Source organism: Limulus polyphemus, unplaced genomic scaffold (genome assembly GCF_000517525.1).
Source record: "Limulus polyphemus unplaced genomic scaffold, Limulus_polyphemus-2.1.2 Scaffold125, whole genome shotgun sequence".
NCBI lineage: Eukaryota > Metazoa > Arthropoda > Merostomata > Xiphosura > Limulidae > Limulus > Limulus polyphemus.
The window spans coordinates 188866-202627 of record NW_013665735.1 but is presented as its reverse complement, the minus strand read 5'-3'; the positions used below and the strand labels follow the sequence as shown (position 1 = coordinate 202627).

Here is a 13762-nt window from a genome sequence, read left to right as displayed (position 1 = left end):
AATAAACGTTTATTACTACCAAATATCTTTTATCCTTTGTACAGTCGGAGGAGTTGAAAATTTGTATCGGAATATCCGCACTATGTTTTATACTTCCTGACCTAGAATACAGTGAAAAGGCTCAAGAGTGCTATTTAAGTCTCTTTCAGAGTGCACACGTACATTTTTTCACGATAACATTTTATTTTTATGCGAAATTTTACTAAAAATGTGATGATTAAGAAATTACTTCGAGACTAATGAAATACGTGAAGAGTAGGTGAATTTTGGAGGTACAGACAAATTTGTTTTAGTTAAATTCTATAATTTTCATTAACCGTTCAACAATAATTTCCCGTCATTTTTGACGGGCTTTTATACTACTAGTATAGATAATTAAATATACTTTATAAAGATTAGAATGCATTGTTTCATCAGTTGTGTACCCTCGCTGTTAACACTTTCGGCTGTAACAACAGGCGAAAACAAGTTAAAATATACGAAAGTTTAACAAGAGATTTTCTTAAAAGAACTAGAAACAAAGTCAAATACCTCGATGAAGAATGTTCAGAGTATGAATATATTTGAGACCTAGACAGATCTGAATGAACCAATTCAGGATTTTCTGAAACAAAAACAGGGTATCTTGTGGTTATTTTATTACTCAAGTTTATATAAAAGCAATTCGCAGTACATAGAGTGTAAAAAAAAAAAAACTTTCTAAAATCGACTTAAAGTACATCTATATACAATAAACGTGTTGAACGTAATCCAAACACGGCCTGAACGTTTCGTTTGCTAACAACAATTGAGTTATTACGGAAAAACTATTCTGAATTGCCGTCTTACTTTTGAAATCTTCCAAAACTGTCACATATTTTAATTACTCCAGCAATATTTTAAGTAACTCCAGAATCTATGTTTTGTATAGCCATTATCTGAGTAACCAGGATAAACATACGTGTAGGAATATAGAGAAAGTTAGGAAATCCTGTATATTCTATGGCACAACGTACACATAAAGCATCGTTTATATATATAATTTATCATGATTGAAGAAACACAAATATTCAATATTGGTCTTTAACACAATTTACTGAATATAGAGAAGTGAATGTCTTAAAACAACGTCAAATTCGAAAGCATATATTGAAAATATGAGGTAAACTCCAAAATAAATCAAAATTGTGTTACTCATACAAGATACCAGTAAGAAGTGATTATATGTACTAAAATTTCTGCATGCTACACACTGCGTAAAATAATTAAAGTGCAATTTGAAATAATATTTCAGTTCTAACATGTCAATCACTCAGTTCATTTTTACAAAAATTAGACATCTGGCTTTCATTATGTGATATAAAGTGAAAACTATTAGTTATTCAGCCTAGGCTAGTAAATGAATTTCACAGACGTGGCTTTAAATCGTGAGTACATGACATACATATTACTTCAATATAGAATACGACCACCAAAAACTGCCTAGTACCAATACGCCATGTTAAAACCAGCTTTGATGATGTCCTGGAGTATCCTCGATTGCTCTCCTGAAAGGCCCGTTTTCAGGGCATCTTTAATATCTGGATTTATTTGATAAAATGCAGTGCGTCATTCATGAACATCATGTGTGTGTTAGTGTACATGGTTCATAGGATTAAAATCCATTTAGCATGCAACAAAATCTATCAAAATGTTTAGCACAGTGGAGGCGAACGTTTTCATGCAAAAGGGGGATATCAGGGCTAAGTGCTCCATCATAATGTAGCACTGGTTATCATTGTAAATAAAATTGTTCTACATGTCGTTAGTCCAAAGGACGTTTGCTTGACACAGTTGTGTGTTGCTATAAATGGAACGAGCCTTATTGGATGTTGGGCATATAGCAAAACCTAGTGTACTCTGATTCTAACCGTTTGTGCATTAACATGTCGTCCAGTTGCGGTTGCATCTAACCCGCTCTCAAAACGTGTATCCAATCATTGTGGCAAACAAATATTGACAAATAGCTGTGGTTTGCTTGTGTTATACATCAAACGTTCGTAAACTGTGTATTACAGGAGGTACTATTGTCGGTCGCAGAACAAGACACATTAGGGCAAAAATAATTATGTTAAAATTATTTACAAGAACACAAGTACACTTTTCGGAAATATGTTAGTACAGTAATCCCTCCTCTTTCACTAGTAAAGCAGAAATCCCACAAAACTGCCTGGCTAATCTGGTAGATCGAGAGTTGGGAAAATTTGGGAATACCTTTTGTAGATAATAGCATTTTTGTACAGATTTCCGAGCAATTTTAATATCACTTTAGAAACCGTTCTACATCGTAACGACACTGTGGTATCATAATAACTAATTCACACCCGCCTGTTTATATCATCTATGTTCGAATCGTCTGATGGCTCTCTATAAGGCAAACATACAATATCCCCTGTAATGGACAATTTGGGGCACTTTAAACTCGGTGATTGACCAAGTGATAACTGAGACAAGGCTATAAGTATCACAGGCTGAAAACCTCATCATTCTCAATTTAGATCAAATGACTGATTATCTGACAGTGTTCTATATCAGTTTTTTTTCTTATATAGCTCTTACATTTCAAATTATGATTATTCTTTAATCGTTTGGTCCACTTGAATTATGTGGGTAAGACAATTTAGTTATAAACTGACATTCATAGATAAGCATGCAAATATCAGACTAAGAATTTGCGGTATTTGATATGCAATAGTAATTCTAAGGAAAGGTATCTAACAAAATACTTACAATGTACAACTAGAAAAATCAATATTAAAGGAATTAAGTGCGAAGTTTCAATTTAATTTAACTTTATGGAACTGAATAATACATATTTACTCGTTTTTTTCAATAAATATGATTGGGCCGTTTATCTAATGTTTAGAAGTAAAACATGATACAATATAATATACAGATAAAGTTTAATACGAAGATAAAAACATAATAACAAATTATTCTATTTATTGAGAAAAACCTTATTATTATTATGATTAAGTATAATGGAAGATTGTAGTATTAGAATATAAAAAATTAATTAAAATTATTTTAAACTAAATGAAAGCCTAATGGGGTGCATTTTACTTTCTAGAGATGACTTTTCTCGCTCAAGGAAGAACGTTTTCTATGAATACAAGATTTGTTTTTTGTTATAATGAACATTTTCCAGACATCTCTGTAAAAATGGTAGGTCCATAATATTTAGTTTAAAGTTCACATTGTAATAGACAGTTTTTCAAGTTTTAAGTATTTGTTGTATTTGATATAAAGAATAACCAAAAACAGCTCTTATTCTGTCTACTTTTTGAAATGTATTTGCTTTCGCATAAATGGTCACAGTAAATTTTACTTGATGTTTTAAATTACAGATTTGATGTGCCCTAATGAGATTCGTTATATAATTAATGTTATCATGTGTTTTTTTTATGGTTAAAGATACCGTTCTATATATATTTTGCTGTCGTCAAGTGTATGGGTACATGGCAAATACATGCTGTTAAAAACCATAATAATAATATTTCGAATTCATTCTGTTACCTCGAAGACCTTAGTAATATAATAACAAAATCTTTATCCTATAGTTATAATATTATCGCAAGAAAAATATATATTTATGGACATAACAATACCTTAAATATATTATTTTATCTTGGAATCCAACGAAAAACGTTTAGTTAGTTAAGCCTTTCGTTACCAGATGGGTTTTTATTGCATTTTACTTTCTACAATCAACAAATGACTTTTCTCGCTGTGAATAAAAGATTTGTTTTTTAAATCTCTGTATTATAAATGTATTACATTTATTATCCGTGCCAAGGTTATCTGAACATATTTTATCTATAGGTAGTGTCCTATCTTGCTCATTTCTTTCCTACTTTCATTAATTGTACAAACTGAAAATATATCATCAACTTTAATGAAGATAACGAACTCAAAGGTTTTGATGAAATATGTAGCGTTTTTACTAACCTATATGAAAAAATTTAATACGGAATAAATTTATCTGAAATCTAAAAGAACACACATGATATATTAGAAATACCACTGCTGCTGATAATAATAAAAAATGAAAATATAAATCAAACCACATTATCAAAGCATTTACCACTAAAAGTATATTGTAGTAATATAGATACTATTGCTACTTCTAAAACGAAACAGTTAATCTTAGTATTGATTAATAAAGCACTGGATCACTAGGTAAAGAATAAATCTTGGAATTTTTCACAAATTTGATAGAATCTCCCACTGTAATTTATGAAAAATTCAGTGATTTTATTGCGATCTTGATGTTCTAAAAGTTATAATACGAAAGTAAAAATAATTTCCGAATCACATGTAGTAACCGAATTTTGGAATATTGAGTTAAATGGTTAAACGACTTTTTTAATTCACATATTCCTAGACAGTCTACCAATATTTCATCACGGTTTAATATTTTAGCCCCATAAACAAAAAAGACATTAATATTAAAAATAGTCCTAGTTACCTTCAGGCTAACTGAAAGCAAAAAAATCAATATACTTCAACGTCAGTGCGAGAGTACTTAATTTGACAGATTGGTTAGCATAATGTTTTATTACTGCGAAATATATCAATTCAATAAAAACTATCCTCTCCTCTCCTAACCTCGAAAAATTATTATTTCAAATTGTCACCATCAATATCAAATTTTGTTTTTATAACATTTAAATTTAGAAGAGTATTCATATACTATACCTTTTCTGAAAAATATATCCCATTTTGCTTTTGAATAGCTGTGTATAAATCCCCTGGAAAATAAAAAGTATAGTTTATCAGATCTTGATGGACATCTATCACAGTTTCTACCACATAGTAAAGCAATGACAAAGATTAACGAATATAATTTCTTCGTTACATCTGATATCCTAAAATACTTAATGATATCACGAAGCTGAAAATATCAGGACAAAAGTGGAAACTTTTAACTGCAGTTTACACTTATCAAAACATTACTTTAATTGTGTAATGAGTTTTATTTTTTCCCCTATAACACGAATCTAATATAGTTCCAAATAGCTCTCATCATCTCTTTTCGTTTCAGTTTTCAGCGATAATTTCCATTCAACTTTTTTTATCACACCTCTTATTTTCGGTGACGGTCCGTTAATCGGAAGATGTAAGTTTGTTGTTTGTTTTGTTAACACTTAAAATATTGAATTGATTGTTCAGTTACATTTGTGAAACTTTAAGACAAAAACATCCAAGGATATGACCTAAAAGATTGTAATTTCTCATCAATGGATGGATAATGTTTATCATCGTTTCCCTGATGTTATTTTATTGTATGCATGTACCAAGACACACGGTAGAGTGTCGTGCGGCCAAAACAACCTGCAGGACACACAGTATGTTATTAACAAGAGTGATAGTTTAGCGATTTTCCACTTTCCGTAGCTCGGACTATTCCAAACTATTACATATTATCAGTGGATGTGCTCTATTGGATCCTTACTTCAACTACCAAATTTCAAGGTAATCCATTTAGAAATATACGAGATATAAAATTTCCAATTTTGATTGAAGTTCTTCCTTTTTTTTTTCTTCGGAAACTTTATTTGATAGAAAAACATACTTAACATTTATGGATTTTTATTTCTCAAATTTGGTACACTGATAGATCTTTACAACCTACAATTAGATTTAAAATTTGGTCTAAGTATAAGCCACATAAGCAAAGTTATTCAACAAAAACAGCTAAATTTTGACGAAAATGTTTGCGCACGCCTACGCAAAAAAGCCACATGAGATATCGGCCTAATATTTTTACTACATCTTCATTTAAGAGTAAAAGTAAACCGTTTTTAGTTATTATGATTAAATACGGCTGATTTAGAGCAACAAACCTATAAGATGAAAGAACGTGCAAATATGTAAGTATTGGTTAGGCCAACCAAACTAGATTAGCAGTTTCTAGCTCAAGTTTTCAAAAGAACCATAATTGTAAATAGTTATTATTCATTGCCAACATTTAAACACAAGTTTGATAAATTTTATGAAATTCTCCTATTTAAAGAGCGTTTAGTGTCACGTGACATCAGCGTAAGTAATTAGCGTAAATAATGATGCTTGATGTGGCTGTACCAAGTGCATGCAGGTGATGACAAGAAACTATTAATATGAATTAAATGGCGTTACTATAAAGGAAGTCAGTAACATTGTTTTAGAAAGAAAATATTACGACCATATATTTCAATTAAGCTGGTTGGTTCTGTAAAGTATAGGTATGCTCCGAATAATAGGGATGCAATACTAAAGCCAGTGTTGTTTACTATCGAGTGCCACTTTCTTACATGCTATGGTTTGTTAGTGTGTATTGACATAAAGTCATGATATCTAATCAAAAACACCTTAGGTGTGAAAAAAGGCGCAGCCAAAAAAGGATTGAGAGTACGACTTAACGGAATAAAATCAAAATTGGCGGCCAAGCTGATAGTTACATTTATAGCATTGATGAGAATTTTACAGGAAATATTCATTCATTACTTAGCTTGGCCGCGTATTTTGTTTTACTCACCATCATGCTTAAAGTTGAACAAAAAATGCGGTCTGGCTAACTAATGAATGAACATTTGCTGCAAGATTCTTATCAATGCTATAAGTGTAGCCAATAATTTGGCCGCTAATTTTTTATTTCATTCCTTTAAGTCGCACGCTCAATACTTTGTTGGCCACACCTTTTTTTTTCACACCTAAGGTGTTTTTGATTAGATAGTGTTAGCTACAAAGGATTGGATTTGGGAATCTAGCTGTTCTGCGAGAATGAACATTCAAAATTGTTATTACGTAGTGCTGTGACAACAAATGTTATATCCCCGACTCAATAAACATGTTGATAGCTTCCAGTTAGTAAAATTATCTTGACACCGAGCCAATGCAATGAGCTGTACACTACAATGTCGATTCAAATATTTGTTGTTTGTATTTAAAACGAGAGCAAGGTGTCAGGGGCGTCTAGTCCCCCGAACCCCACTCTTTACTATAATAACCAAACAACTAAATCAAAAGTTTTCCTACAACATCTCAAAAACACATGCACACTCACTTACCACCACTTTTGATAACGACTCTAAGAAATCGGTAGACAACTACACCTCAGAAAACAAATACAGGTTCACAAACAAATTTCCAGTTAACACTAACTTAACACCAGAAGACATGATCCCTGACCACAATTATATAGCAACGCATGACATAGTGCACACCGCAAAATCATTAAAAAATAGCCCCTCCCCCCGGAGAAGATAACATTCCTAACATATGTCTGAAATAACGAACTACAAAATTATGTACTCACCTAACACCTAACCAGTATTTTTACTCTCATTCTCAGACCTGCTCACATATCACCTAAATAGAAGACGGCTACAAATTACCACAATACCTAGAAAACTACAGACCTATAAGCCTAATCAACACAATAGGGAAACTTCTTGAAAGAATTGTTACGCCTCCGTTCGTTAGTTAATTTTCCGTAAAAATTCTTTCCGATGAAACTTTAGCGACACAAGTCCTTTCTTAAATAAAACTAGTTTATTCTTTCTCAATACAACTTTGAAATTCACTTAATTTCAACGGTCACGCTATAGCTTAAACAAACGCTATAATTCACAACGAACGACTCACGTGCTCGACTCAACAGTACGTCTCTATCTCTGTCTGCAGTTCAATTACACATTGTTGCCGTCAGTTCTTACCGGTCTTATATATACAAGAATACCACATATCTAGTAACCTCTCGAGGCTTCAGGAAGGGACGTGAACGTTCGAGAATGTAACGTGTTGCTAGCGTCACGTGACCCCCGCTGTCGTAACAGAATCATAACTAAAAGATTAATAACTTTATTGAGAAAAATATGATACTACCAGAAATACAAAACAATCTGAGAAAAAAAAAACAGTCAAACAACAGATCATCTAATTAGACTCACGGAAACAATAGTCAGATATATATCTGATTTCCTTAATGACAGAACAAAATTAAAAGAAATACATCTAAATACTTCAAGACTCAGTCTTAAACGATATTAATTGGCCCTCCTCCAAAAGCCCTATACAAGTAGCAAAACTCGTACAGCAACAACTTAATCTTATACAATCATGATGCTCTAAATGGAGAGTAATCCTAAACCCAAACAAACACAATTCATTATCCTCTACAGAGAATTACGCAGAATATAAATATATAACAGAGAAATATAATCCATCAGTTTCCAATATATAATTCCCTAGTGAAAACTAAAGCTCATTAGGAAGCCACGGATGCGATATCAGTTGTGGAACGTTGTTAACAAATATTTGTACTGTTCTTAAAATCTCAAAACGAACTTTTTAATACCTAGTTTATGAAAACAGTCTCCTAGTTAAATACATATCAGGAAGAACGAATGTAAGATCCTTTCTTCCAGATAGGCGATTAGTGTACATTTATTCATGAATTTTAGTCGTTTTATAACACTTACTAGTTTGTTATACTAAACTTGCAATATTACAAATACATGACTGGTTGAAAGTATTACATGTTTTGTGTAATGTTAAGTTGAGCGGATCTCAATAGAAAACGACAAGTATATATAAATGCTTTTTAAATAATAATAACCTATACCATTTTCCTTGCAGTTAGTTTCACTAAATCTTACTGGTTATAATGTTTAATAATTCTTAAATATTCTTGTGAATCATAATTTCACACGTGTAAAAAATATTTTGTATTGTATTGCGTAGATTTAAAACTAATCTAAACCTTCTAAGCTGGCTAAATCTTGCAAGATATTATTATTGGGAATACGGCCTAAAATGATGTTTAGAGAAAATGTAACAAACTGATGATTCAATACAATATAATCTTTATGAAATATCATTTTTCTGGTATACTAATTCATAGCATTGAATATTTTTAATCATTGTGTTTATCCAAATGTCTATTAATGTATACGCTATGCAAAATTTAAAATTGTTGGTCCTAATTTCTATAGTTAGCTTTTGAACAGGGTGTACTTAATTTCTTTATTGACAATTTCGAACTTTGAAGTTCTGTTGTAGGAGTATCCTATCAATTTGATTTAATTATTTTCCTTTAAATTTTGAATGATTTGCATTTCATGAACTACTTTTAGAGAACAAATAAGAAATACATATTTCAAAGACAAACAGAGAACAGTGGAGCCTCGTTAAATTATTTTTATGCCACGTATTTTCCATTTATAAACCTGTATTCAAAAATGTCCATACACCCGAATGTCTTAATTTTGCTATTTCTAATCTCTTTTGTTTCGAAAACTTTGGCAATTATCCAGTCTTTGTTGTAATTATGTTTAACATTTTTTAGCGAGTTGTTATCCTTTTATTAGGTTACTTGTAAGGGCAGAAACAATAAGCATATATGAAAATATTATTCCCTAGGATTAGTTGATAACCTGATAATTCTATTCAGACTAATACAGTAAGAAAGCTTACTTAATAAACAAAATCTCACCTCCATCTGCGTATTCCATTACAATGCTCAACTGGACTTTTTCTTCATCTAAAAATGCATCTTTGTACCTATGGAGAAAATATATTCGTAAAGATGTAAAAAATTCCTCGTGTAATATGGAATTTAAAAAGTCAGTTTTCTGTAAGCAAAACCTAAAGCATGTTTCTATTCAGTGTGATTGAAGTAAAACAGGCATTAAAAGTAAAAATAACTTAATAATTATATATTTTTATATTTCAAAACGCATGACCAGTTGTACAATGTATATGCACTGGGTTACAAACTTAGTCCACCTTCATCACTTTCAGAATATGCCTGGTTATATCCAAGAGAACCAATGCCTTGCAATCACTGCTGTAGCTAAGAGCAACTTTTACTAAATTTTAATTCTGATTGAAAGTTGAAGCTAGGAGGTGATGTTATGAACACTTCATCATACATAACGCAGCTCATTTTGTGGTAACTGATCACACGCGGTGACCTTTAGATTCAATCCGAGAGACTGGTATCGTTGATACTTTGGAAATATGTGTTTAGGTTTCGATAACCTGGCGGGCGGGTGGCAGATTCCTTCTGGAAGGGATGTCTGTAACTTAAGTAGATCAACGATAACTATATTTTACTCCCAATCACTTTAGATACTTGAAATGAGGTTGCACGTAATTTGTAAACTTAATGTGTAGAATTGTCTTATTTAGAAGAAGCTTCATGGACCTATTAAGACTAGGAAGTGTTTGCAGTTTTCATTTTTGAAGTTGTAAGAATGAAGGAGGAATGTCAATCACATTTACCTGCTATATCCAGTCCTGGCGATGCATTTCGCTCAATATCGGGGCTTATTAGGCCGGTTGGGATTCGACAAAACATAGTATTAGTAGCGGTATATATATATCATAAATTACATGAACAAAAACTATTATGGTGTGAACAGATTAAGCAAGTGAACTATAATTATCATCATTTTTGCTTAAGTTATTAGCAAATAAAGTAATAGGTTGGGGATTAATAACACATTATTTTTTTAACATCAATCACTTATTACTTTATTATTATTAACTTGTTATTAACTTTACTCAGAACAACTAGGTGAACCATGAAGCTTGTCTTGTTCCCGGAGAGGATTAAGCAACCACAGCTTCAAATATATTACTGAAATGACTGGGAGAGTACACTCCAGCTAGTAATGGACTCCTCCATCAATACACTTAGTTTACACGTGAATTTTGTGCACTGGAGCGTAGTATTTATAAAGGTCACCAATTATCAAAGATATCCAGTTGGAGACTTGGAGTCAAGATGCCACGCGAAAAAAGCCCAAAGGTCTTTGGAATGAGATAATTGTTGTATGCAACGTTGGTTATATACGTGTACGATGCATTTCACACCATCTATTCCTACCGAAATCCTCTCTGACTCTAAGTAATACAATGAAGAAATGGAGGGCTGCTTGAGATGTTTTGATGTGAAAAACTAGCTTGGTCAAAACCTACTCCTGAGACTATGAAGGATGTGAAACATATTGCAGTTTGGAACCACACATATTTGGATGAAACTCGAGACTTTCAGGAGTGTTTAGGAATATATCCGAGCACATCCACTGTAATTAGTAAATTTCACGGAAGGGCTACAGCCCATAACCTGCTCATCGCTATAAGTACATAACTCACCATGCACTAACGTTTTTCATTATAACCCACAGCCCATTTCAAATATTCGACTAAAATAACTACTCAGTGAAGGCTGGTATTAAAACAACCTACCTGATTATATGTTGATGCCTACATTCCGCTAAAATAGTAACCTCCGAAACAGCCTGTTGTCGTTCGTAAGAAGTCATTCCTCCGAGCTGTATCTCTTTGATAACATATCGGCGCTCGCTGGTTTGAGATTTTACCACCCACACCTGGCCAAATGTACCAGAACCAATTTGATGAAGTTTAGAATATTTTGAATTCATTGTAGACGTCAGTAACCAAATCTACGAGTAGTAAAAAGTTAAACATAATTTTTACTTTAGGACAATTATTTTTTTACGAAGTTAAATGGTATAAAAAACTTCATTTGGGTCAAACTTTTATTTCTTCATTATAGAATAACTGTCATTAACTTCAATAACTCTATTCATAACCATGGTATATAGTTGAAATACTTACAACTGAAAAACTTCAATTAAATTAATAACGTCCAAGAAGTTTCAACTACTGAATGCTAAATACAAATCTCGTAAGATAATATTTCAGTTTTCCCCTGTTATTTTGCTTTGAAGTTTGATATCATTGAACGCTGCTAAAATATCAGATATTACATGCAACATCAATCCTCTTAAGGCGAAGGTTGAGTAGAAATATCAGTATTATAATGAATAGTGGTCATTACTTCAAAACAATGATAAGAACGGTTTAAGAGATCATTTGAGTACGTTATCAAATTATTTTATTTTGCAATTATCACAAATACGTAAAGGATTTTACGATTAAGCAGATGTTTACTGTTGTTTTTAATTTGATTTAATAATATTTCAATATATTTTCATTTTATTTACAAATATAATAATAATTTATATAACGTACAAAATTAGAATAGTACAATAAGTTTACAGCCATTAATTGCGAACCCTATAAGTTATCAAAAAAATGCCGAATTTTCACTGATAACAAACATTTGAGCAAAAGTGTAAAGGCCTAACATTACCTTCAACGAGGTCTTCCTGTAGTAGTTTAAAGTAACATACACCTTAACGTACGCAAACTACTGCAAAACTACTTTACTTGCACATCTCATACAACTTCCTACAGCCCCCATCAAATTAGAACGGGAGGGGGGTTTCCGCTTTAGCCAATGAAATATCGCAGCAAATAAATTCTGTAGGAAATGGTAGGGAAAAAATTCGAGTCCTCTACCTAGTTTATTAATTTAATTATGTAGAACTAATAAGCAAATTTGAGGTTACAGTTTCATATAAATATTATTTAAACCGAACAGTTGTTTTAATGCTTTTTATAAACTATATCTTGTAACACTTTTTGGACAAATCACATCTTCATAAGAAGTACTGTGTAAGTAACAGTGAATACAAAATTTTACTCTCAAAATTTCGATTTCGAGACAATCATTTTACGTGAGATGTAAAAGTTATAATCTTGCTCATCAATAAAAAGTTTGATAGATTATTCGATACTCATAAAAATCTGAAATTTTCAAAGTTTTTCCTTTTTTCAAGATAACACATGATAACATAAAAATATAAAACCTGCAAACTATTGTTAAGCCTCTGTGTTCGTTTGTTAATTTTCCATAAAAAATATTTCCGAAGAAACTTTAGCGATACAAGTCCTTTCTTAAATAAAACTAGTTTATTTTTTCTCAATACAACTTTGCAATACACTTAATTTCCACAGTCACGCCATAACTTAAACAAACGCTATAATTCACAACGAACGATTCACGCGCTTGACTCAACTGTCCGTCTCTATCTCTGTCTGCAATGCAATTACATTCCATTGTTGCCGTCACTTCTTGGCGGTCTTATATACAAGAATACCGCACATCTAGTAAACATTCGAGGCTTCACGAAGGGACATGAATTTTCTAGAAGCTCATGACGTGTTACTAGTGTCACGTGACTTCCGCCGTCGTAACGCTATTCATACGAACATGTTTTATTGCATTAGTAAACTATTGCATTTGTTATTACACTTTTTTTTAAACGGTGATTCGAATATTACAAGTGAGTTAAAAGTTACTTGCTATTCTTTGAAATATTTTTCATTGTCTAGTGCTAATTAATATTTCCTAAATTGTGTTACGTATTAGAATTTCGAATAGTCCGAAGCCGAGTTAACTGATAATTTAAATTTAGTAGTTACATTGTACTTTGAATTTAGTATTTAAATATATGCCGATATATAGTCAGTTTATGATATTTGCCAACAAGACTGATATACACACCGTCTTCGTTTTTAACACAAATGTGTTTTAATATACACACACAACAATACAATTTACAATAACAATTATTACAAATAGTTATTACAAACAAAGATTTATAAACAAAAGTTTCACAAACTTACAAACAATATAAAATTGTCTTTCTGGTTTGGAACTCCCTTGATATTGTTACGACAGCGGGGGTCACGTGACTCTAGTAACACGTCATATTCTCGAAGGTTCGTGAATGCTAGAGCGATTACTAGATGTACGGTATTCTTTTATATAAGTCCGGTAAGAAGTGACGGCAACAATGTGTAATTGAACTGCGGACAGAGAGAG

The 13762-nt window shown here is 31.8% G+C and overlaps 1 protein-coding gene across 1 annotated transcript in view; it reads right to left on the bottom strand.

The window, feature by feature from the left end:
- Nucleotides 1-11450, bottom strand: part of LOC106472925 (serine/threonine-protein kinase Nek5-like) — a 22901-nt gene extending 11451 nt beyond the window's left edge. The window contains exons 1-4 of the mRNA XM_022402520.1: nt 11254-11450; nt 9475-9561; nt 7950-7980; nt 532-604 (exon numbers count right to left, since the gene is read on the bottom strand). Of these exons, the coding sequence (XP_022258228.1) occupies nt 532-604; nt 7950-7980; nt 9475-9561; nt 11254-11450 (388 nt within the window). The remainder of the gene's footprint in view (nt 1-531; nt 605-7949; nt 7981-9474; nt 9562-11253) is intronic.
- Between the last annotated feature and the right edge of the window lie 2312 nt (nt 11451-13762).